The 26977-nt window shown below is 44.2% G+C and overlaps 1 protein-coding gene across 2 annotated transcripts in view; it reads right to left on the bottom strand.

Moving 5' to 3' along the window:
* The window catches only part of INPP5A (inositol polyphosphate-5-phosphatase A), a 178345-nt gene that overhangs the window by 33606 nt on the left and 117762 nt on the right, over positions 1–26977 (bottom strand). For both annotated transcript variants that reach the window (XM_064716801.1, XM_064716800.1), the window contains exon 9: positions 21524–21608. In XM_064716801.1, coding sequence (XP_064572871.1) covers positions 21524–21608 — 85 coding nt within the window. The remainder of the gene's footprint in view (positions 1–21523; positions 21609–26977) is intronic.

Genomic DNA, 26977 nt, shown 5'->3' on the forward strand with positions numbered 1-26977 from the left:
GGCACGGTGCTTTTCGGGAGCCTCGGGAGAAGCGGGGCAGCACGCTGGTTAAACGCACCGTGCCCGGGCCATGGTGGGAGCTGCACCTCCGTGCCCTGCCCTTCTCAGCACCGACTGTACCTGCTCCCCGCAGCACGGCGGGGCCGCTCCCTTTGTCTGCCCGCACACGCGGCGCCCTCGGCCATCTGCGGCCACAGCGGCCAGTGAGGTAATCCAGCGGCGAGCCATTCCCCGCCTCGCTCCCTCCACGCCCGTCATTGAAATTCAGAGCACGGAGCAGATAATCGGGTCAAGCCCAAAAAAAGAGGCTTTGGGCTCATGTGTCACAAATCAGTCTGGTCCCTTCAAACAGCACACCAGATTAGAACAAGCACCCGAACAAACCAGAGCGGAAAACCCGCAGCTCTCTAAAGCTGGTTTCAAAAGCTCTAACAAATCGCTCCATCTTTCACTCATTTAAACTTTCCAAATGAGGGTCAATACGGTCCCCGAGCATCCAAATGCTAATGCGCTTAAGTGCGCTTAAGCAGCTTTCCAGAGTGAATGGGCCAAAGAAGGGCTCGAAAAGACACGGCAGAGTTACTGTCACTGTCAAAAAGTCATTGTAGCCACCCCCAGAGTGGTTGCAATTCAACAAATTCATGATTTCTGTCTCTTAAAGGCATCTGCTTGAGAACATTTTTTTCCCTGAGCTGCTTTATCTCACAACGTCAGGCTGGCTCCAAAAGAAAAACCCTGCGATCGACTCTTGAGAACCAATACAGAGAAAGGACCCACATACCTTATTGCTTTCAAATTTCACACACACAAAAAGTTACCTTATTCACAGACAAAAGTGATTGGGCAAAGGTTCATTTCTTATACAAGCTGGAGGCGCTCCTTTTTTCCTCCTCCTTTCAATTTCTGCACAGTCGTAGTCACCCAAGCAGAAAACTTTCAGGATCATGTGCCTTTTTAGGCAAGCCTGCTTATGAAGGGATTTTTTGTTGCTAGCAAAGAAAATCAAAATGCTATGAAAACTCACTGTTTTTTGCCGGGTATTCCCTCAAAGGTATATTTTTACAAGGGCAGAAAAGGTGAAATCAGATATCATAACTCGACATAACTTCTTTTTAAAAAAACATCTTTTTTTTTTCTTTGGAAACAAGATTTGGTTAAAAAGCTTGCAGGAGGGCTGTATTCAGAGCTGAGGGAGAGCTCAGTAGCCAGCCTTTCCCTAGCAAACACAGCCATATCTTATTCCTGTTTTCCCATACTATACACAGGTAGATGCTTTGTGGCACTTCTGAAATAGCCCTTTGCGATAACTTATGTGTACTGAATTGCAAAACACAGTAACAGCTTTCCTGACAACGGCCTTGGAATGTAATAACAACATCCTGTTACACAAAGCTAGGAGGAAATGGTTTTTATATTTACAAGAGGCAAATCTGAAACTACTTCTAAACTCGGCAATTCTCAGAATTACACTTGATTTACAGCATAACACACCTTCTGCTCCCCCATATACACCACAAATCATAGTGTGTAAGACTGCATTTCTTCATACTTAGAGTAAATGGGATCCAGGCATCAGAACAATTGTTATATACATAAAGCACACAACAGTCTATAACATACACTTTATATGGTGTGTACATGGGAACACTGAGCAGCTGTGGTCTGCACTGCTGCCTCCTGCTTGGCTGGAAACTGCAGCTCATTTTTCACTGATTCCACACCTCAGACTCTGAGTCCACCTCCTGATGTGTGAGCTATTACATGCTTGTAAGTCCCTCAATAATTTTTGGGGGCTGGGAGGGAAACCCCCCAAAAGGGGATATTTAAACCCCCACAGACTCAACCTGTCCTGCTGCATCTGTCCACTGACGCTAAAGATGTGCATTATTGTTCTCTATTATTTGAATACTCAGGACTTATTATCATTTTGAATTCTTCTTAAAAAACAGAGGAGAAAACAGAATATATACATTGTTCCTTTACAATAAAAGAGTTCAGCAATAGCTGCCACTGGAATTTGCAGCAAGCTGCATAGATTGACACAGATGTGCTCATGGCTGTGAATGCTAGGAGAGAAATTCAGAGTGAAGATTCCTGACAGGAGCTAATTGAAATAAGGTCCTGAGCACATGAGCAACCAAATCAACTAGCTTTAAGATATTTAACTTTTTTTCAGTTAAATACTCTGTGGATTCTGAAATGACAGAAAAGACAGACATACATGTATCACCTAAATATGAAAGTGAAATACTACTGAAATGCTGCTCAAGACCCAAAATCAATCTGACACTTATTAAACTAGGATAATATTTAAAAAAATATTATAATCTGGATGCAAATTGTATTTGAAATAATCAGCAAGGTAATAAATTTGCTACTTTGGGAGTAACTGAAGCATCTGTCTTGTTTGGGCTCCTCCTTAGCTTTGAGGAGATGACATGATTTCCTGGATATTGGGAATATAACAGCAGCAAATTCCCAAAGTCAAATGACGTCAGAGAATTAAAATTTGCAAGTGAGAAGAACAAAGTTACACAAAACTTTCTGAGTCAATGAGAGTTGTGCACTTAGCTATGGGACAGGTAACATCGTGCTTTTTAAACTGCACCTTCCCATTGAAATGGAGGCTTATTATAGCAAATTTTTCACAGCCACAGAGGTTTTTGGCTTCACAGCTGCTGCAAAAATCAAGGGCGTCCCAGGGCTCAATCTCCAGGGTACAGCAACCAAACCCTGTCTGAGAGGACATACACTTCTACTGAAAAAAATATCCTTTAGACTATATATTACCTTGTGTTAACTTTAACTGTGTGCAAATAGCAATAATATCCCAGAACAGCTACTACACTTTCCAGCAGCAGGAACTGAACTCAGCAGTGACGTAAGTGTTAGCTGAATAAAGAACAAACACAAACAAGTATTAATGAGAATCCACGTGAAGTACCAATAAATTTATTTCTCTTGGGATGTTCCCAGTGGAGCCGGGTGCCTGCAGAGCGAGGCCCCTGCCCCGGCCCTGGCTGCTGGCACTGCTCAGTGCCCCGTGCAGGGCCCCTCTGCCGAGGGCACCCCACTGCCACCGACAGGGCCTGCTGCCTGTGCCCGTGTCGGGACTGATTCAGCCTCACGGGCAGCTTAGAGAGGCACCAACGCCACCCCCGTGAGCGCCTGCCTCAGGAGCTGCCCGGGACCCATGGGAGCTCTGGTCCCTTCCACGCAGCTCCCCTACTCAACTGTGGCACAGGGATATTCTGGGATATCTTAAAATGCTTCTTTGGGTGCTGTCTGTGGCCAAAAAGTCAGCACCAAAACACTATCCTCATGCTCCCATTGTCCCAGAGATCTCCTGCCTCCCTAAAACAGATAATCCCTGCTGGAAACACCCTGCCTTACTTTGATCTCTATTTCACAGCAACACTAGGTTAATTATAAGATGCATCCTTTTGTCCAGAAGCTGAGATAATTCATGACAAGGTGACCACGGCATGTCACCAGGCAATGCTAAACCTTTCCTGTTTGCTTTTCAGGTGCAGCGCTGAGTGACCCGAGAGCGCGGGTGACAGCCCGGCCGCTGTCCGGGGGCACAGCGCGCCCGCCTGCGGGCAGGGCGGCTCCCCTGCCCTGGCACTGCCAAGGCACCACCCAGCTCCTGCAGAGTCACCCCTGGCAGCACGGTGCCCCTGCGCCTGTTTGCTCGGCAGGCAGCAGGCCAGGCTCAGCACAGCATGCTGCTGCAGACCCTGGCCCGGGCAGGGATGGGCACTGGAAGGGCCGGCTCACAGCTGGAACAGCTGGCTCGGTGTCCTGTGTCAGGGGCACAGCCTGCCCTTCTCCAGCTCTGGAGAGAGCCCTGAGGTCCCCGACTGTGGCTCTGCCTCAGCAGCTTTGCTCTGTGCCAACAGCTGGTGGCAATTATGGCTCTTTTCAATTCTCTTCTTCAGAAAAGAATCTGAATTAATTGCAAAAAGCCTCCGCCTCTCAGATTCTCCAAGTTTACAGATCAGGCTAGAACTCCTTTTCCATATTCCCCTGCATGCTGTTTACCTTCTTATTTTCTCTCTCTGACTCTCTGGTCAGGTTGTACATCTTTTTGTACTCTCCTGTTTCATTTTCCTCACTAGGATCTCAAGCCAAAGTTCAGCAAAGCATCTACATGGTGATTCACAAACAATTTACCTGGAGCTGTCTGACACCTGTGTGAATCAGGACAGGGAACTGCACAGGGTCTCTGTGGACAAAGGTAAAGGGCTCCGCTATTCACTTTCTTAGGCCTCAGTTTAAATTCACTTGCTGGCATCAGACATCAATAATATGGATTCAGGACTTTGATCAGATCCACAGCACTACAAGATCGGAACTTGGAAACAATCTGCCAGAAAAATCCCTTCCCTCCTCCTGTCCATCCTTCTAAGTAATTTCGTATTACCACTTGATGTCAAGTAGTCCTGAGAGAGTATGCTAAGAGAAATATTTGGTTTTTCTTAATTACAGAAACTGGGACAGTCCAACTGTTCCTAAGGAAATTCTCTGCATAAACGTAATATATATGTCTTGTTCCATAAGGCGTGATCCTCTTCAGACCTAGTCAGATGTTCTGTTACTTATCTTCCATTATTTTTCCTGCTTTGGCTGTGCAGTAATGCCAGCTTGAGAAATTCCTTGTTGGAATCCTTCAGAGCACTATTCTCCTTGATGAAAGCTAAGATGGACTGACAGATCAGCATGCGTATGCACCTGAAGAAGACTGGCAACACAAAAAACCAGCTGTGGGGTAGAACAGTCAGTGTGGAGAGAGGAAACAGGGTGGCACGTTCTATGTACTGCCTCACTGAGCACCCTGGTAATGCAGCTCTGAGTTCCTGCTGGCTGGGCTGTGACGGTGTGAGAGTCAAGTGCGGTGCAGCACAGCAATGTTCAGGACCCCCGGGACGTGGTCTCCACTGGCACGTTCAAGGCCTGGGACCAAGAGCCCTTGGCCAGCTAGGGGCACAGCTGATCAGAGAGAGAACAGCTTGGAGGCACAGCAGCTTCACAGCCCTGGCTGGGGATTCCATGGCATCTAACCCCGCAGTGAATGCTGATCCCTGGCTCGTTCGACCCCATCCCTGCGGGCACCACTGAGTGAGGACAGAAAGCCCTGCAAGACATGAGACAACCAGCGTCCTCCTGCTTGTAACAGCCAAAGATCCCCCCAGAGGGGATGGGACCTGACTGGCTCAAACAACCAGAAAGTGTATTCTTCAGAGTTTCTGAAACTGAAATGAATTTCTTTTCGTTACACAAACCAAGATTCAAATATGTGAGACACGTGAGTACAGAAGAGTTAATGCAGCATCATTTTAGAGCTCGCAGCTGGGGCTGGCTTGTGAAGTGCTATTCTTTCCGCTGTATCTTTAAGTGCTGTTAAATTCATTTGTCACTTGATCGAAAGCCAACAGGCTACAAATCTCCCAAGCCCCTCTGGCGCTGAATAGTGACAGGAGGATTCTGTTCTGCCATCAGAAAACATTTGTGCGCAGCTCTGTCCGCAGTCATACACGCTACTTTAACTCATCTGCCTCCCCATTCTCCCCAGCCCGCGAGGACAAATTGCTCACTGTGGCTCCCTTTCAGAGGCAGTGCAGCGCGCAAAGAATCATGACTGAGCAGAAACACAAGGAACAGGCACATAAAAATTCATCACTTTGGCCTACTGACCTCTTGCCACTGGATTTGGCAAACCCCATCTCAAAAAGTAGCACCGAGGGAGAGCTAAGCAGAGCGGCTGAGTGAAATTACTGACAAAAAATATCCTGGACACAGGAAAACCCCACCAGATGCTTCATTGTCTTTGCAGAGAAGTGGTGCTGAAAAAGGGGGTGATCTACCACATGGCATATTGGGTGGAATAAGTAGTGCCATTGTTTCAGGGCAGCTCTGTCACTTTACTGACCGCAATACAAAGAGGTGTAAAGCAAGATTTAATCCTGACTTTTTAGTCAGCAGATTAAAACCAATCATGCCAGATGTCCACAAGACTGTTTAACATACAGAAAGCTTTTTCATACTCTACAAAATAGTAGAAGTTGTAATAACTTCTTTATTTCCTCTAGAGAGGCCTTTTTCACTCACTTTTAGTCAGAAAAAAGGGAGATGTTGTAACAGATTTTAAGATGTGCTATTAATTTTTACTCTAGCCTTTCTTCTCCCTTTTGAGACAAAGCTAAACAAAGTAAATTCTTTAATCCATCCAAAATTAGACAAGTATGCCAAAGAAAACTGCTGGTATAAGAAAGTTGTGATTTTAAAAAGAACTTATACCCATTAATACCAGTAATGGATGCTAACCGCACTGTTTAAATTCTTCACGTAGTACTTGAAGCGGTGAAAGACATTGAAACACGGTGGTCAGCATGCTGAGAAAGGAACAGATGATCCTTTTCCCCTCAGAACTGGCATTGTGCTGGTTCCTTCCTTGTGTGTGCTCTGCTGCCTGCCTGGCAGGAGCGCCCCGTGGGGCTGGGGGCTGCAGGACCCTGGGGAGCCCTGGCCACACAGGAACCTGCCAGGACCTGGCCGGGCACTCAGAGCCCCCTGTGCCCGCAGGGGATGGCACCGCCACAGCCCTTCCTGCCGCGGGACCCAGAGCCCTGACCACAGCCACTGCAGGCTACAGTGCAAGGGCTAATCAGGGAAAAATACTCACCGAGCGGCTTCTTTAAACTCACCTACACAACTGTTACACACTTTGGAATGTTGCTGCTTTCTTCTATATCTATTTATGAACAAATTAATATCCAAAAGTACTACCATAAAGGATATAAATTCAATAATAATCAAAGCATATTTAGTAATTGTTTCTACTATATTAGCAAAATGGAAAAAAGTCGGCATAATAGTGTTTCCCTGCTGAATTTCCAAAGCCAAAAATGCTGCTAAATTCAGCAGAACTCAGAATGTATATTTACTTTGTCATATTAAATTGCAAATAGTTTATGCATTTAAGAAAAAATAATTAACTTCTCTTTGGAAAAAAATGATAGAAAAAAAAATCTCCTTGAAATTCCAGTATTGGGCTGATTTGTATCACATTTATCATTTAGTAATTCAGAAGCCATATGGCAACAAGATAACACCTTGCTTGGCATCCCTTATCTATCAGTTGCCCTGGAAAAAATACAACTTACATATTTCATTTGCTTTCTCATCATGTGCTTTAACAAAATCCTCATTACAAACTTCCAAAACAAAAGTAACTATCTTAGTGAATCCCTGACCTAAACCAGTACTGTTAAACCATTCTCTTCAATTCATACCTGGTGGAGACCTAAGTGAAGAGTTGAAATCATAAACCAAACCGATTAGCAAGGCACTGCTTCAGTTCTGCTGACACCAAGCGAGGGACAGGCACAACTCTTTCCTGGCTGCTGAGTGCTTTCAGAGGAGCACCTGTGAGACACCTGCAAGCTCTTCCTGCTGTGTGTGGCTGCAGCTCTTCTGCCCTCCTGCCACCACATGAACCTCTCTGCACGTTTCCAAAGCAGGTGCCCCCTCTGGAACTCATGTCAGACAAAAGAGTGTGCTTTGGTAGACCATGGTTTGCTGCATTAGAAACCATGGCCACAGGTACAAGGATAGTAGCCTGCTTCCTTACTGGAAGATGTGTTTCATTAGGTTAATTAAGATGCACAATTTTGCTTTCTTTCATCATCATCATCCTTACTGTACCTCTTGCAGGTCTCGTATCATACAAGCTAATGATTCTGTACTGAACATTTTGGACAGGTAGAACCTCCAGTCCAGTGCACTCTGATGGCTGAAAGGGCAACACAGTGGCTTTAAATCCTCTGGCCTCTCCCTGTCATACTGAGGGGATGTGGGCAGGCACTGCAGTGAAGATGATGGTATTTTCTTTGTAACTAAGTCCAACTAGAGGCTCTCAAGCTACCTAACGGGAATAAGTCAACCAAGTGTAAATCTGACTAAGAGATTTCTGCCAGTTAAACACTTACTTCATTACTGCTTATTCCACCCTGGAATTTGCACAAAATTACAATTCTACTCTCCACTTCTGAATTTCTTCAGGCAATCTTGTGGGTGGCCCTCAAGATACATTTTACCAATTTTTCATGCCCATCCCTCGAAATGTGACCCTGCTCCTGTGCTTTTATCTCTCTGACAACTTCACACAGGAAAACATGCAGCCCCTCTGATAGCATGAAATCGGAAACAATAGCCTCTGGAAACAAAGGGGAGGAGGGAGGCAGGGTACAGTTCAGGTCCTGGCTGATTTTAGGCACAAACAGATGTTCATAGGGCCCAATACCCTGAGCAAGCTGAAAGGAAAAGCTTGTAAAAGAAATGGACCTTAAAAACAATGTATTGAAGAGCTTTAAAATAAAGGCAAAGGGAAAGCAATATGGCTTTCACTGATAAATCTCAGCTAAGAAAACCAAAGTGGCACCATGAATTTCAATGATGCATTTTTCTTTCTCAATGAACTCTACAGCTCATTTTGAAATCTACAAATTGCTTAAATCTCAACTTAGTTTACAAGTCTCCCACAGCCATTAAAAGGTTACAATACAGGCATTTCTATTTCTTGTAACTAATCACCAGAGCTGGAAACACCCAGCGAAGCCCTGAAATATAGGCTAATGCCATTATTTTAAAAGCTGCTTACAGCTCAACAAAGAGGAATATGCTGAAAGAATCTTGATTGGAAAAAATCTTAGACTAGCTGTTGGAACAAATTATGTTCAATCTCCTGTTCTTTTCATGTGCACTATTTCAGACTCAAAAAGCCCCATGGAAAGAATCCTTGAAGCGCTGTCCTGAATTGGACTTGGGCTGTGTTTCACAAAAGCCAAAACGCAGCATTTACAAATGAAACAAAGTGTGGAATCATTCCTCTGACTGAAGTTTCTGCTTTTGTGATTAAAACTCTCTTCCTCTCTCTTGAAGAGCCTGCCATCCAAAAGGCCCTGTGCCATGCTCCAATGCACAAAATACATGTATTCATTACAGGAGAAAAAACCCTGAAAAATTTGGCACAAAGGCGGGTGCATAGCTTAAGTCCTGTGTAGGGTAGCCCTCACTTGAACTCCGCTCATTTGCATAGATTTTACCTATTGATTGTCTCTATCAGGGATACAGCGGATGGCTAAAAGGAATGTTCCATCAGCTGCTTGTGGTCAGGTGCAGATTTAATGTGATAGTTATTAGCATCAATGAGACTCACACAGTAAAGAAATAAACAAGTGGAATCTTTTGCCACCAGCATCACAATCAGTAGGAATTATTTTCATGACAAACAAAGCTGAGACTGAAGGTATCTAAGCCTGCTTAGGAAGCTTAAGAAATTACAGCTTGAAACTCCATCCAGAAGTGACTGTGCATTTGTCTACTCTAACCATGCATACCGGATCCTACATGGCACTGATTTAATCTCAACTGAAGCAAATGGCACCTCTGACTATAACAAACCTTCAGAAAGGCATGACCTCTTGATAACACACAGGACACTCACTAATTCCTCTGGCAGCCACTCCGGGAACAGAACTACTTATTGATCACTCTTATGGCTGATTTCCCACATATGATTTTTCACTTTAAATTGTCTGTTAGCAGCTTCTAAACATCACTTAGAACCAAAAGGAAGGGGGACAGTGCTGTGAACACAGCAAAGTATGCTAACTCCTGGGAAACCCTCTGACCTGCAGGCAAGGGGTGTCTGAGTGAACTGCAGTGGAGCTCTAAGGGAGCTCGGCTCAGCCACGCTGGCCCTACAAGCTCTGGAAACAACTCCTCCTTGGCACTGGGGTCTGGCCCAGTGTCTGGGTAAGGGGATGGAGGGCCTGCTCTCCTCTCACACCACACTGTGACTTTGCAATACCTGGAGCGGAGGTGTGCGACCGATTTCAACACACAGGCTCAGCAGCCACATGTAAAGTCAAATATGCAATTACAATAAATCTATCTAAAGATGCCTGAATGATTATGCCATGGTATTGCTGTGGGAGCTGGGGTTCAGCTGTTGGCAGGTGCTTGCCTTTGGTGTCTCCCATCGCTCTGCCACTGACCCCTTGGTGCTCCTGCATGTGCAACACAGACAAACGCAAAGTTAAACACTGATGTTTCCAACAAACTCCTCTTGCCATAGGATCACTTGATTTCACTCCACCACTTTCATCCAAATTGTTAATCTCAGGATAAACTGCCTTGTTCAAGCATGTTTTGTGACTGCATTTTCTCTCTCAATTTTCTTTTCATTACTAACTCTTGCATTAGGTTGCCTGAAATGAATGTCAAGCTAATGAGCCTTCAGCTATTGAGAACCTTGCCTGGTGTCTCTCTCCTTTCTTCCCCTTAAATACAGGAACAAATTTATTCTTCTTCTAAAATTCTGTAATGTCCCAGGTACACCAACTTGTTCCAAACCAACTTTCAAACATGTTGGTTACAGATGGGCAATTACAAATGGCGATTCCTACTCTTTAAATTCCTGACTCCCAGGAATTCCAGTTCCTCCTGACTGATTTGTCAGGAAACATCACTCAGGCACTGGTGGCCCAAAGCTTTCCTTCATTTTTAAATTATACATAAATATGTCAAGTTTAGGAAATTTCCAGTACATTCAGGGAAAAGCCTAATGATTTTTTTACTTCCAGATGTGAACAGAGCTCTTGAACCTTTTATGGCTACAATACTGACATTCTTGTGAAATTCAGCACTCGTTAAAACTGCAAAAATAAAGGATAGAAATGAAAATAAGTCTTGCTAACTCTTTCTATGATATCTACAAGTCGGGTAATACTGTAAAGAGCTACCCTTCATAAGCCTTCCACCTCTACGGGAGAGAGAATTTATATTCATCTGAATTTTTGGACTGTTGTCAGAGATTTCTGCATGAGTGCTAATAATGTAGTATTATTTACAGCTGCAGTGCTGAAAGATCTACAGCAATGTGATTTCAGAACTGCTATCAACTGAGTAACCAGTGCAGTTTGCACTAAGTTGGCACGTCTTACTCCATCAAGGACTTTAACTTCTGAGAGCTACACTCAGTGTGCAGGAAATTGAGCTGCCCATTTATAGGATTTTAAAATTACCATTACAAAAACCCACTGTGAACTAGTACACAGATATGATCAGTTAAAAATCTGTAATTCACCAGCTTCAGTGCAAATTCCATTTAGTTCTAGAGAAATTACCAAAGGCAGGAACAACGTTAATGCTAACAGTCTATATATACCCTTCTGTATCTCCCCAGTGCACACACATGGCTGAAAGAAATCTGTGTGAGTTATTGGAAAAACATCAGGTGAAACAGCCATCTGTATAGGAATCATAGGCAGAAACTGGTTTCTATTTCAGTGGCCACAGGTTGCACCAGAAATTCTGACAGCAAAGGGCCAGTGTCAGCTGTTTGCTGAAGCATGTATAACATGCAGCATCAGGCAGCAGTTTGAGCCCTCTGCACAGCCTAACAACAGAAAAATTGCAGCCTTCATTTTGTCTAACCCTGCTTTTATTGTTTGTCATTGTTTCTTAGAGTTATTCTGCTGTCAATATTTGAAGAACAGAATCCTGTCTGGGTATTGATTTCCTAAAGACTTTGAATCACTGCCTTCATAATGCATATATTTTAAGGCAAGTGCATGCAAAAGGTGGAGGTGAAGTTGCTTATTGAATTAAATCAATACAAGATACTGCACTGGCAATTATCATCCAGTATTCATTTTACATAATGTAAAATACCCAGTAGACAGAAGAAAAACAAATTTCCAACCCACTTTGGCAATCTTAATTTAAATCTCTTGTATTCTGGACTTTGGGCTTGCTCAAGTTCAGCTGTTGTCATTCAAGCATTTAGCACACTCTAGTCAGAAGCAGGTGCTGAGGGGGTGGCACGGTGCCACCTCCTGTGGCCCTCCCTTGGCTCCCACCGCAGGGAAGAGTCAGACAGCAGCACAGATGGAGTCTGGAGATGCTTCTCCAAGAGCAGCTCAGGGGCTGCACTGCAGCCTCCAGGACTACAAAACCCCAGATGACACTGACGGGGAAACTCAGGACCCACACTAAAATCCAACTCAATTCAGCTCATGTTTGTGTTCTGCAAGCTTAATAGCAGTATTATAGTTACACTGCATTCAGCTGAAAAGAAACAAAAAATTATATCTGGTTTAATCTTCAGGGAACCATTAGGGTTATACGACTAAAAATAATCTAGAAGCAGCATTTCAGAAGCACAACATGATCTCCATAAGGAGTTCCGCCAGCATATGCATTTCTTTGCTGTCTCTGAGGGAGCAAGGGGATCCGAGTGCCACGCAGCAGGCTGGCCAGAACACCGTGAGGACCAGAGCTGGGGGCAACAAGCAGCAGTGCATCCTGATCCAGCCCAGACTGCTCGAGGCTGGAGAGCCACCGAGCAGCCCTTGCCTGCCAGAGCGCTGCCTGCGCGCTCAGAGCCGGACAGGAGATGATGGGAATCATCTACAGCTGCCCAACAGCCCCCTGCTCTGAGCCACGAGGCACAACGGAGCGTGGGCCCCAGCGTGTGCTCCTGCCCGGCAAGGGCTGGGCAGATGCGCTGCACTAAGAGCTCGGGAAGATGTTTCCCCCAGGGAGCTGATTCGCTCCCTTCTGCGACAGGAAAGCAGCAGAGGATGAGCACATCTCTCTGTACACCCGCTGCCTGGGCGGGCCATGGGGGGAATCACCCCGAGGCTTTCTGTGCGCCCCAAACGAACCCTGCCCCGCTCCACAGCCTTTCCCCCACCGTGCAGGAGCACTTTCCAAGGAGCACAAGGAACTGACTTGCCAAACACTTTTTATATGGGACCCCAGGAGTGCCACCACACAGGCTGAACTCAGAATCTGCTCCTACCAGGGGGCTGCTTCACTTATACTGTTTCTTTTCATACCTCTACCAGAGAGCGCTATTAATTGTTAGCGTTTATTTGCATGAAAGTGTGGAAAGTCAGCTGCAAAGAAAATAACAAAAACCAGCAGAAGCCAGAGGAAACATGACTTCACAGAAAGGCCTATGTCATAATATACCTTGTTCTTCCAGAGGAAGATGCCATGAAGAAATATGATAATTTTCAAGGATTTTATTGGCATACTCTTCACTCATTAAAAAAAAAAAATCTATTCTGTGATCGTTGAGAATAACATCAGACTGTATAGGTCAAAAATTGACTGACATCACTCTGGACAAGCATTATTGAGACACACAAAGAAGCTGTTGTGCCTTTAAGCTTATGGTACATTGCAACGCAGTAAATGAAAAGCCACTATTATGAGGGGATGTTTATGTCAGTATCTGAAACAAATCTTCTTTTTACTAGGATAATACTGTCTTAAATTGTTAACTGTTGATCAGATAAACAACATGTGATAAAGATCCTATAATCTCTTTTCATACAATTGGTTTTAACCCCTTAGAAGCTTTACATATTAAAATATTACACATTGATGAACCTTGTGAAAGCTTGAAAGAGCTGTAAATTACATCCTAACATACTTCTTGTGTAAGCAGTAATGAGAGAATTCAGGATTAGATTTTAATAAGGTGGAGATAGGAGATAAAATTTTCACAGGAGGTTATGTCCCAGTCACTGCTAGAACTTGCATCCTGCTCCCTCCCACTCTTCTGACCTCTGTGTGAGAAGAAAGGAGTTTGATCTCCCTGGTAAGGGTGCAGATTGAAGAGGTAATTCATGCAGTGCAGGACACAGAGAACCTCTCTTGCCATGTGGTACCAGGCAAAGGTGACCCATTTCTGCATGGCTACATAAAGGGCCAGGAAGCTTTATCTTTCTTTCCTTGGAGGAGGAGCAACCTAAATGTTACAGCAATTATTACAGCTGATTTGAGATTCCTAGATTGCCACTTTGCATATTTTGCTTTGAAATGTCAAATTCTCATCTCAAATTGGGACCGGGAAAAAATGATACATTATCGGAAATCCTATTCTGACAAAGAATTATCTGAATTATCTGACTGAATTATCAATACTAATAAAGTCAGATTTGTGGACACATCATGTAGATCAGAAAGTCAAAGCTTCCTTGAATAATGCACATGACAAAATACAGTGGAGACCAGCATCCAATATAATTTTTTTCAAAATTACCACTGCGTGAGCTCTCCTCAGAGGGGCTGAGGAACAGAAGCTGCTGTCCTGTTTCTTTTACCTCTCTGCTACAGAACTGTGAGAAGACAACCATGAAAGAGAGAAAAGTAACAGGCTGCAAGTGCTTATTCCATGGTGCTAAGCAGTTCAGGGTGTGTTTCCTGAACTTTCTTAAAATTCTTACTGATGTCTATGCTAATTTACAGTGAAAGGACGACCAGGTCCATTTGTCTGCGTTAGTGCAGAGAGGGCTGGAGAAGCTGGAAGAAAGAGAAACAAACAGAAAATCTGCATGCCAAAGAGGAAGAGATGTATGGACATGTATGCCTGCATTATACGGTACAGTCCAACAATATTCTGAACACCTTTGTCCTGCCAGCTCCACGGCAGAGATGCCACTGCCCGTGCCCAGGACAGGACAGCGGCGCTGTCCCTGAGGGGCCTGTGCCACTGTGGCCCGGAGCCCCCCAGATCCCGGTGCCAGAGCTCACGGGCACCCCAGGCCTGGAGCCCCTCAGGTCCCGGTGCCCGAGCTCATGGGCACCCCAGGCCCGGTGTCCCTCAGATCCCGGTGCAGGAGCTCACGGGCTCCCCAGGCCCGGTGCCCGAGCTCACGAACACCCCAGGCCCGGTGTCCCTCAGATCCCGGTGCCCGAGCTCACGGGCACCCCAGGCCCGGTGCCAGCGGCTGGCCCGCAGCAGCCTGTCCCCTCCCGCCCGACCCGAGGCTGCCCGCGGCCCCGCGCTGCCGGCAGGTGATGGTGATGGTGACGGATGGCAGGTGCGGGGCGGGCGCTGCTGTCCCCGCCGTCCCTGCCAGCTGAGGGCACAGCTGCCGCCGCAGCGAGCGGGGCCGCGGCACAGGCCGCGGGATTCATTAGCTTAATGACGCCCAGCCCTACCACAAAGCACGAGATAATTGTGTTTAATTTGTGTACGTTTTAATTACGGAGCACGCAGTGCCAAGTTTGATGAACGCATCATCTTCTCCGTTCTGCTTTGTCACCGCGTTTGCGTTAATTTGCATTGAGGCCGGAGGAGCCCCGTTTTTAGCGTGTCACCCTTCACAGGATGACGCCGTGCGGGACCTCTGCCTGCTGATAGCAGGGCCATCCCTTCCTGCAGCCACAAATTAAAAGCAGGTTTATGACCACATGCTCCGAGACCCTCTGGGGCCCTGGAGGAGGCGGCCAGAGAACAATCCATTCACTCATCTCTCCCCTTATCTATGATGGAAGTAGAAACAATTGCATCATTTAATTTACTGTTGCAACGGGGATATGGCTCATTGGCCCCTCGTTGTTTTGAAGATGGATTTAATTAACCTCCTATGAATCTTGCCAATACGTGTGGCAGCATCAGTATGGAATGAAAGATGTCAAAAATCAGCTGCAGGGTAATGAGCATTTCTCAAGCTTGCTCTGCTGAGAAGACTCGTGGCTATAGAGCTTGGCCCCAGCAGAAAGCTGCGGAGCAGATTGAGTTAATACACTGCTGTCTGGCCTCTGGGAATCCATGCTCGGGTTTGCCTTAGACTACTAAGAAGAGAGGTAATTGAATAATTCCTAGTAGCCACATGTACCTTTAACGCAGAGGCCATTTGCAATCACTGGAAAATAAATAATTGCAATTAACTACACTGTTAAGTAAATATATCCAGTCCCTCAGGGAAGTAATCTGCATGCCTTTCTAAGTCTGGCTACAATATAAAACTCATCACAATGTCTATGAGAGTAATTTATAATGAACATTTAGCAGGTGCCTCAGATGTGTTGCTGCAATTTACCTACATTAATAAAGCTCTCCTTATTAGAACTGAAGTTGTATGCATTTTAATTTAACAAATTGTTATTACACTTTCCTTTTACAAAGGATGCTGTTTCCAGCATTTCCTAGAAACATTTGAGCTTGTAAAAAAGTTAAAATCTTTATGAGAGGAAGATATTTACAGCAAACTGTTTGAGATTATAAAACCAATCCAGGACTTTACATGCTTTCCTAACTGGAGTGAAAACATGATGCGAAAATTGTAAGCTATTGATTTATTCTGCGATGCGCTGGTTTATCTCAGAAATAAAGCAATGTGTTTTTTCTCTTACAAGAACAGTTTAGTACCACTTTACTGCAGGAGGAAGGGGACCCTATTTCAGTTTTAAACTACCAGCCACAATGGAGCAGGACGTCCCGGAGCTCAGCACCTGGCCATGAATTCAATGGTTGCACCTGCTATCCCAAATGGACACGTGGGCACCTGCACGTTATCCCTGCCCAGGAAGGGCAGCAGTCTGGTTTGGAACAGGGAGGCACGATTGACTATGCCCACAACCACATACGCTTGCTTTATATGCCATGGCAGTATTTTTAATGCAAAGGAACTTCACTGGTTTCTCAAAACAAAATTAGTCAGAATTAAAAGAAATAAAATATTGCTGTCTTTGTAACAACAAGACTGAGCAATTCTTTCATGCCCTTTTCCTGATGCATTCAAAACATCTTCTGCAGATATTACTTCGACTAAAAAATATACACACACACGTACACACACAAACATTTGCACCTGACCAGACAGCCAGGTGTTGGTTGGTGGTGTCTCCTGAATGCACGAGGAGAGCAAGAGCCCCATCCTGACAGGTGACCTGTTTCTGTCCAGGGAAGCACATCTGTACCAAGGAGGAGATAATTAAGTCTCCACATCCATCCATCACCTATCTCACTTGAATCAGCTTTTCAAATCAGTGATAATTGTCTAATTAACTATTAATCTTTTTCATGACAATTACTAATGGGTCATTTGTTGGCTGGAGTTTGCAAGGATCCTTGTTAGTGTCCAATGCATGGGATGAAACAATTTCAACTTAAAATATTTCTTCAGATTTGAGTAAGATCTGAATCAATTATTCAGAGGTGAAAAGGTGTTAATCAGCTTTTATTTTGAACAAGAGATGTTTGTTCAACAGAGAGCGAGTGATGTCTCAGAGGAGAGGTCCCCATTTTGCGGGCACACACGGTGGCAGTGCCAGCAGTGCTCCTCCAAGTTCTGCATAAAGGGACACCATGCTCCCACTGGCTTGCTCAGAATTAAAGACCACACTGTGCCAAGACAGCGTGATCAAATGGAAATTATGTGATTCACTGCAGCATCAGCAATATAGTGGCAGCTAAAAAGTCATGCCAGAATGAAGTCGTTCCTGCTTTATCAGATAATATAAAATCACAGGGACAGAGGTGGCAGAGAGGCACACTGCAAGTGAATGATGGAGTCAGACATGTAAATTCTTACGAGCAGTTATTAGCTTTTAAAAAACATTTAATCAGCAATTCCAGTCCTGGCTTATCAAAGGGCTGCTTGGCAGAAGTCTAGAAAGGAAATATTCTGGTTGACTGTAACCCACAGAGCACACAGAGTGAGTGGACACGGTTAATTCTAAGATGAGGACATAACTTTTTTTTTCTGCAGGCAGAGCTTGAAAGCTTTTTGTAGGCCAAAATGTCTGGAATCCTGAAACACCACTTCTATTGCTACCTTTATAAATTTTCATATATGATACACTTAATCCCTCTCCAGCTTACCAAGCTGCCACCAACCCTAACAAGGCTTTAGTAATGAAAAAAAAAAGGGTTTTTCCCATTTTTTCCTGGATACAAGGCAAGGCTATGGTTTACCTTGAGCAAATGGATTTTGTGATTAATGTGACTTTCTCCTAAAGCCTGACAAACTGAACTCGTTACTGAGCTGCCATTCTTGGGACTGAGGAGCACACAATTTTAAATTCTTTCTTGGAACTACAAGGTACTTTTCTAAGAGACTCCTGAATCAGCAGTCTCAGAAAGAGGGTTTTACTCCCAAAACAGCCAAAATAAGCTCAGTTTCTTAAGCCTGTTTATACCTTCCTAAAATGGACATATTGCATGAGGAAGACTTCTAGTATGGAGATTCAACGAATAATTTCTTTAAATATTAAAGTAAAGTAATTCTCAGAGATTAATACAGATTGTTACTATGGCCAGCTGACTGAAAAAATACTCTTCCTTGGTCTAGACCCACCTAAAACACTTGAATGGCAACTAAAACAGAGCAAGAGTGGTAAACTGGCCCACAGACAGAAGGAGAAATACTCCTCTGGACAAGCACAGCCACAGCTGGGAGCTGAGATGCTCTGGGCTGGGGCAGGGTACAGGAGAGAAGCAGCTCCAAGACCCAGCACAGCACCTGGGCATGCTTGAATTTGTGAATTTTTAATATGTTAATATTTTTAATATTTTTTTTTTTTATATTATGTTGCAAACACTTCCATATGTGCTGGGAATAGAGGTGCTGGAAGGTATCTGAAAGCAGTAGGCAAATAATCAGAATGCTCTAACACCCAAAAAAGTCTAGCATTTAAAAAAAAAAGAAGTCAGTAGGCAAAACTTTGAGTTTAAACAGCAGCAAATCCTCAGCCAGCTTTGCCAATATAAGATTAAGTGAATTTACCTGTCTGTCAGACAGAAGATTCAGGTCTCACAGCACATCTCAGAGTGACCAAAACCCAAGGAAATGCAGATCTTTCTTCTGCAGTTACTGCCTTACTAAACACACTCTGTAAGTACAAGGGTGATTTTTGCTGGCGGGAGCAGGGTGGTGTCCTTCAGAAGGCTGGACTCTTATGGAAGATCCTCTGGATGCTCTGCAGTGATAAAGCAGGGGCATTTGCCCTCCTCAGAGCGAGAGCCTGGCCCCGCTGGGCTGCACAGCCCTGGTGGGATGCGCTGGGACCTGCCCCAGGAACTGACCAGCAAACACACCTGCAAAATTCACTGGGACCGCCTCAGCAACAGCGCCTGGCACTGCCCACGAGCCAGCAACCACCTCCCCTCATGACTCCAACACTGCAAAGCAGATTTTCCTAGCAAGGAAATCAATGTGACTTTAAATTAAGGCTCCCGTAAGTGTTCAATAAATTACATATTAATGATTTATAGTCTATTAATTATGAATTAATATACACAACATCTTTTGCATCTGATTTAGGACACTGCACATCAGGGTCTGGACTCTACATTCTGAACAGCTCTCAGATTCTCCCTTTAAATGGCTTAAGTGGGAAGTTATTTACTAACACACTTTATTCTTTATGTTTGATGTAAGCACAGTCTGCATTTACACAAGTATTGCTTGTAGCATCTCAGTGTTCAAACGTTCAGCAGCTGTGGTCTCAAGAGGGAATTCAAAAGGTCAGCAAGAAAAGCAGAGATAAATTTAGTAACGTACACAAAGATGACAGGTCAATGGATTAACCCTTACAATTCCCAGTATGAACTGCACTGCTGAACAGTGCAAGGAGTGGCGAATATCCATGAGCATGGGCACACGGTAACAGCAGCAGGGACTGGGGGCTCCAGCTGAGCACAGGCTCTCCCTGGGGCTGGCACGGAGTGTCCGGGACAGAAGCACCTCTGCCTGCTCCTGCTCCTGCAGCTGCACTGGCCGTGCTCACAGCACGTCTGGGTCTCACCCTTCACACGCTGCTCCGGGAGCTGATTTGGGCCTGATCTTAAACACTATCACACACCGAGTCCCACCGAGTGCAATTCCCTCTGGAGGTGGCCTACAGCTCTGTCCTTCCAAACGATACTTTAGGAATGGATCTGTCACCGAGGAGCCAGCCCTTACTGCCAGTGCTATACTCTGACCATTACCTCCCTCAGGACTGTCCAGAGGCAGTCCCAGACACATCAGACAACTGTTTCTGACAGCTCTGGGATCTGCTGACATACAGATTTATAAACTACACCAAGAACAAAACACTACAAAACAAACTTACTGTGACTTTAGCTGTCCATGTATAAACGGGAAGTTTCTGAATCAGCTTCAATTGTGCTTAATTAACATTGCAGAGTAGCTGGGTGAAGTTCTGATTACTGGGGTATGCTACTTCTCAAAATAAAAACCTTAATAGAAAATCTGTATAATTCTAACGCTTTGTAGACTCACACAGGCTTGCATCTTAGGTAGGAGGAATGTGAAAATGAATTTGATTCATTTTCCAATTACACCTTTTGTGCTCACATGCAGCAATGTAAACCAGTAGGGGTAAAACACTCCCAACATGCAGAGTACTGTGTCAGGCTCAGACACCTCTGGGCTCACCCTACTTGCTCTGCACCTCACTCAGTTTCCATCATTTGGGGCTAGTGATACTATTTTGTTTGACGGGGATGATTTTGAATCTGACAGATATAAACATAGAAATCTTAATCTATTGGTACTAAAGCAAACAGCCTGTGCAGTTTCAGTCCTGCAGCCTGCTGGCAGTATGTGAGTCAGGAAAAGCCTGGAGCACCCTCATCATACTGAGTGCAGGGGGTGACTCTGCTGCAGTGTGACTGACAGGGGCTCTCACACAGCAGCACCCTCAGTAACACCACCACGCCGCTGGTGAAGGGAAAACACACAACAGTTCTCTGAAGTGATCACCAGCAAGTGATCTCTGAACACTGACGAGAGCTACAGTGGCCACAGGGCAGCACAGCTGGTTTTCACCCTTTGCATATGCAGTATGAAGCTGCATATTCTGAACTGCTGACTTGACTTTCATTTCAACTATGCTTTAAGCTCCTTGGCTGGCTGACTGCACTACAGAAAGGACTCCAAGAAGTTGTTGTTAGTTCCATATGAAATGTTGTAACATCCAACTCCAAGTTTTTCAATGGACGGACTACTGATCATGTAAGGAAGGAGAACAGCACTGCACCTGAATGGGGGGATGCCAGCCTTTGGCACACAGGACATTTCCCACAGTTAGATTTACAAAATTAAAACTTTTGGCTCAAAAGATGCATGCCCACCCTCAAGGACACCAAAAATACATTGCAGTACCTCAGAGAATTAAAGTGTGAAAACCATAAGATTAAATACTCATTTCAATCTGGGTATTATTTCTTACACCACCTTACCTGGAGCTTCAGCATTCAGGTCAAGGTTATCTCAACTTATAATGAAAAAAGTTGAGTAAGTTATTTTCACTTTATGCAAATCTCCTAGTCACCCTTCCACATCAAGATGCCACAGGCACAAAGGTCTGTACTGATGACTGCCTGTACTTTTAAAGTGTGGAGTTCTACCACAGACATTGAGGAAATGCCTCTTGTTTTTCCTCAGAGTAGGAAGGTAATGCAACCCTTCCTCTGTTTGCAGGCAATTATTCTGATTCACTGTGAGCTATAAGGGGATGGCAAGAGTCACAACCACACAATGTTAGTTACTTGCTGGATGTTCCTGTTAGAAGCAGTGTTGGGCAAGTCTGATGTCAATATTAACATTACTTTGTCAAGTCACCTTTAGGTTTTCTACAGGAAAAAAAAAAAAAAGATAAATCCAACCTGGTAGGGTCTACAACAGAAGAACAAGAGAAGTCCTACCTCTACTACTGCTTTGGCATCCAGTCTGAAGTTGAAATCTCCAAAGACAAAATATGAAACTTTCTCAAATCGCTGATCGATAATTCTGGAAAAAAATGAAAACAGAACAAACCTGTCATTTGGCTTTACAAACATGCAAGAATATACAAGGACACATATGTTATCCTTTAGCACAGTCTCAGAAATAATTATTAGAACCATCAAAACTACCAGTTTATACTGGGCCAATATATTTACCATATTTTTCAGTTTATTTTCTTTGCTCAGGCAATTTTATCTCCAGCTCCTGTACAACAGTGCATCTAATTTCCCATGCCTGGCTGACAGAGCAAGCTGGGGAAAGCAACAGTTCATACAAATGTTGCAGAAGTGGTATTTGGGGACGATAGAAATCTTGAGGGTATCATGGAGGTCCTTCACACCTTGGAAAGTTCAAGGATATGGCTTTGGTCTGGGCAGGTAAGAATTAGGAATGCTGAATTAGCAGCGAGGTCAGAGTACGTTTGAGCTTACCGATATATTAAGCAATGTCACCTGTGTTTTGGGGTACTTTGTGAACAACACAAGAAGTGACAGGGCTGGGCATCAATCCTCCCATGGGACAGACTGAGCATCCCTGAGGCTCCCAGAGCAGCCACAGCTCTCTGCTGTTCACAGCACATTTCTGCTGAGGCTGTAGCCAACACCTAACAAGTAATTGCTCCAGCTGTGAAGATTGACTTTTCCTCAAGCCTTTGCCCAGTCCTACCCAGGGAGATATGGCACTACTATCCATCTTTCAAATCTCATATTATTAAAAGCTGTCATATTATTAGCTAATCTATCATTAGCAACAGTTGTAAGGTACTCTCAACAATACACAATTTTACAGCTTCTAGAGATCTTGGCATTTAGAAATCCACCAAGTCACACTTATTTTCAAACCAGGAATCAATGCAATTCATCTCCTATCAGTGGCTGAGGAAGGCATGAGACACCAAAAACTCAACTGCCACAGCCACCAGGAATTTATCCAGACAAAATGCCCAGAACACAGAACCCCCCTGGGTGTGCAAGGTGAGAGAGCTGAGGAAGGAATGCAGGCAATGCCCTGTGAACGTTCTGGGAATGCACCAGTAGGTGAGCATTCCTGTCAGAAACTCCAGGTGAGCCCGGCACGGGCAGGTGAAGCACTGTCCAGCAGGCAGGTCAGGAGGCAATTGTTTCACATGGCTTCCCAAGTGCTAATGCACTACACCCATTTATTCTCAAAGCCATAAGGAAAGATGCAACATTGGATCTGCAATGAGATACTGCTTCTCCTCTGAAAACATCTCACAGTTTTCGTCAACAGTAATCTATTACATAAGGAATATTATTCTATGGAAAAAATTATGTGCATTGGGCCTAAGACACTGATCATTTGAGGAAAATCTCTTGCAAAGACTTATCTGTTTCCGCTATGAAAATCTCCAATCCTCCATTTAGCTGACAGATTATTGCAGGCACTGTTAATAAATACTGCCCACTGTCAGCTCCCAGCAAGCCCTGAGAAAAACCTGTCACTCCTGACCTGCACAAAACATTAGTTTGATTAGTGTCCTCATGGAAAATTGAAGGAAAATGAGAACTTAAAAGTTAAACCATTTACATTGCCACAGTTTGCTAAAAGTTAAACCATTTACATTGCCACAGTTTGCTAACGCTATCATTGCAAAATCACATCAACAACTTACACATCAGAACAAGACTTTGCTTTGCCAACTGTCCTGATTCAAGGATCAGCTTTGGCTCTGCTCATTGCCATTTACTGCTGACAGAGGAATGACAGATATTGCAGGAATGACATCAAGGTCCACTGAAGGCCTCTTGAAACAAATTTGGATTATGAGTACCATGCCTGTGATTGAATTATGCAAAGACAGATTTTCCAAATAAATAGACTATTAAAAAAATAGTCTGTGAAAATGTCTCCAAACTGATGACTGAAACAGCAAATTGGTCTTCTTCTGAGCAATTAATGAAAACTCAGCCATTTCATAGTCCTGCATATTACCTGATTAAAATGCGATTTGTACACAAATCATTGTCAGCTCTACAACTGATAATTTTTGTCCAGTTTCTCCGCTAGTAGCTTATCTTGTCGGACATTTTAGAAAGAGTGTCTCATGATAGGTTTGAGTCCAGATGTTACTTCAGAATGATGCTCCAAGTGGCTTCTGACACATCTCTTTCCACAGGTGGTGAAATTAATCCAGGTGTACAAAAAAATTCACAATGGTGGCACAGCAAAGGATGCACACATTTATGTACTTACTAAGTGATGTGGGGTACCTAACAATGAAAATTCCTTTAAGCGACTCAATACGTGTATGCAACCTAATGTCCTGGCCATTACTTACTATTAATAAGTGGAACTTACTGTTAGTTCAAGAGTTCCCAAATCTTAGACCTCTTTCAGCAGTTTGGAACTCTGATATCTTTGTGCTGAAATGCCTCCTGGTACCTAAAACTGCCCTGAACCAATGGCACAAGAACCAGTTTTCCTGACTGTGCTTCCAGAGTCCGAGCTCAAGCCTGCAAAGGAGATGGCAATAAAGAGGAGTAGAGCAATGTCCCCTCCCCTGGGACCATGCAGAAAAGCTGCCTGTCACTGAGGGCACTGGGACAGGAACGGGGCACTGCAAACACAGCCACTCTGGCCAGGGACACCGGCAAGCTGCTAGGACTGGGCTGAGAGCTACACAAAAGTCCTCTGCTCCTTGTGTTTCCATGTTCTAAGCCATAAAAATGTACAGATCAACATGTGTACAGGCCACTGAGAATTCAGAAGACAAATTTTTAAAAAAAGAATGAGTGCTTACAGAAAAACTGGGAAGGCTTCCAAATCTATGCCATTCTCCTTTGCTTTTTGTTTCTAAAAAATATCCTTCCTTTAACTAAGAATCAAATAGTCCTTTAAAACTGCCACCATGAATCACTCAATGAAGTGATAAATCTGAACCATATAACAAGAAAGCAGCCAGCCCGTGTCACCAGTATAAATCCAATGGTTTTAGTGGGAGGACCCAGTGCCATTTCCTTTAACAACTTTCACCAGCTCATCCCAAAGGGTTTCAGCACACTGAAGGCTCTATTCCTGTACAACTTTAGATAGCTTATGACAAAACAGGTGACTCAGTTATTCATGAGTGTACAGAGGGCACAGGTATTTCCCTTGCACAATTCCACATGCCAGCACACACAAGTCATCAATGCCTTCAATGGCCACGCTGCTTCTTGTCACCTGTGCAAGGCCATCAGGAGGGGACAGGGGTTCAGAGTGGATCCAAAACTCAAATGCAAATGAAACAGGAACCTTTTCCAACAGATGACAGACAGCCCTTCCATTCCAGAAAGAGAAGTCTTCATTTTGAAAAGGGTGGAAGAACACATTCACCCTCCTCATCCTCTGCTCTTGCTCCAGAAGGAATCACTTATTGGAAAAGAATTTTTTAACATTTTAAAACATACCAAAGAAAGATCTTTACTTCTGCACATTTTGGAAATCAATATAACAAATTGGCAAATCAATCAATATAACGAACTGGAAAAATCAGCTGCACTGGGAAAAAGCATGCTCCCATCTGGGCTTACTGCTGTCCCTGGTAAACTTTAGAGCACACAACTATAAACACCACAGATGGTTTCACCTCTTCCAAAACCACAGAATTTGTAACTGCACAGAGAGTCCTTGATAACAGACTCTTCATACCTGGAACACATTTCTTGAATTATTTTGCCAGTTTCAAATGCATTATACATTTTTAATTGATGGCACTACACTGAAAGTTTTCTGCACTGAATGGGTTAGTCTGTCTTCACATCTTGTTTTATTTTGAGAAGTAGCAGACAAGTTGGATAAATGAGCCAAAGACTGTTTTAGCCATGACAAGGGAGTAAGAGAAGGAAACATTCAAAACATTCAAGCAATTGTTACTTTCAAGTGGAGTTTACGGTCCAAATTATCCCCATGCTGAAATGTTTTGATGAGTTAAACACATGATTTGTACTTTTTTTTAAGGAGTAAACTTGAGCGTCACTGCAAATTAACACTAAATTACAATTTACTTGCTGCAAAATAAATGCACGTAATTCTTATTTTGGTCTAATACTGCAATTTGGCTCACTCTGGGTATCAGCAAGAGCGTTACAGGCCCAGAAAGAAGCTCCTGTGTTGCACAGAGACATCCATGCTCGAGCAAAGCTCGTTCCCTCAGCAGAGCTGTGGCCGGGCAGACCCTGACCCGCTGCCCTGTGACAGAACCAGCTGTTATTCGGGGGCACCAGGGCAATGCTGAGGAACCTCTGACCTGCCGGGCTGTGCCTGGGATGCAGCGGGGCTCGGGGAGAGGTCACTGCCATGCCAGGGGCTGCTCTGGGTGCCCCCAGCCCCTCTGCCACAGGGACGGACCCCTCAGCCTGGGGGCAGTGCCAGCCGTGCCCACTGCCAAGGTGAAGGGTTCTCAAAGCCACTTAGGAAATGCCACATCCCTACCAAGACTAAAACAAGGAAGAGAGAGCAGTTCATCTTCTCAATACTACTTGAAATCTGGGCCTATTTATTAATTTCACTTGCTACACACAGCAGGGTTCAGTGCAGTCCTAAAGTGAACAATTCTGTGTTATTAGAATCCCTGAAATCCTTTTGCAATATATTTTAAAGTACTCCTTGTAGCAGCTAAAAATAAAGTTACTTGATTAAATGCACCTCTTTTTATAAATGCTGTATGGGGCACTGTATACATAATTCAAAGCACTGAAATTCAGCCAGAAAATTAGAGAATCAGCTTCCCCTTGCTCTCCTATTTTCCCTCTCCTATACTGAATCCCCTTCACAGAATGGAGAAGACAAGGAAGCAGTTAAATATCAGCAATCTGGTCATGGAAGAGAGCAGCTGAACATGATTCAGTGTGACAAGAGGCACTGTGATTTGGCTAAACCATTTCTCAGGGCACTTTGTAAGGAGGATCAGCAGCATTATTCCTTTAATAGCCATGTCGAATGCAATAGCCAGCTGGGTTTTGTCCCAGACCAAGGTATCAGCATCAGGTCAGAAGGTAACATTCTGTTTACACGATTATTTCCTAAAGCACTTATCTTCTCCTCGGTGTGAAAGTTGACTTTTCTGTTTGTAAGGAGGCCTAAAGAATTGAGGGAATGGGAAAAATTAGCTACACTGAGCTGGAGCTGAATGGCATTAGGTGGGAGGTCTGAGAAAGGCTGCGGCGGCGCTCAGCAGGACACCTTATTAGCCGCGTCATCGCAGTTCATTCAGGCAAGCCATACCAGTGTCACCAGCATTCCCACACAAAGACAAAGTTCTTCACACAGTCTATAAACATGCCTCCCCGGCCAATTCATCCTAACTTGACACTGTTGAAAAGAGGGCCTTGAGGGTTTTGGTTTTTTTTAAACACAACAATAACATAACA

Source organism: Zonotrichia leucophrys, chromosome 6 (genome assembly GCF_028769735.1).
Source record: "Zonotrichia leucophrys gambelii isolate GWCS_2022_RI chromosome 6, RI_Zleu_2.0, whole genome shotgun sequence".
NCBI lineage: Eukaryota > Metazoa > Chordata > Aves > Passeriformes > Passerellidae > Zonotrichia > Zonotrichia leucophrys.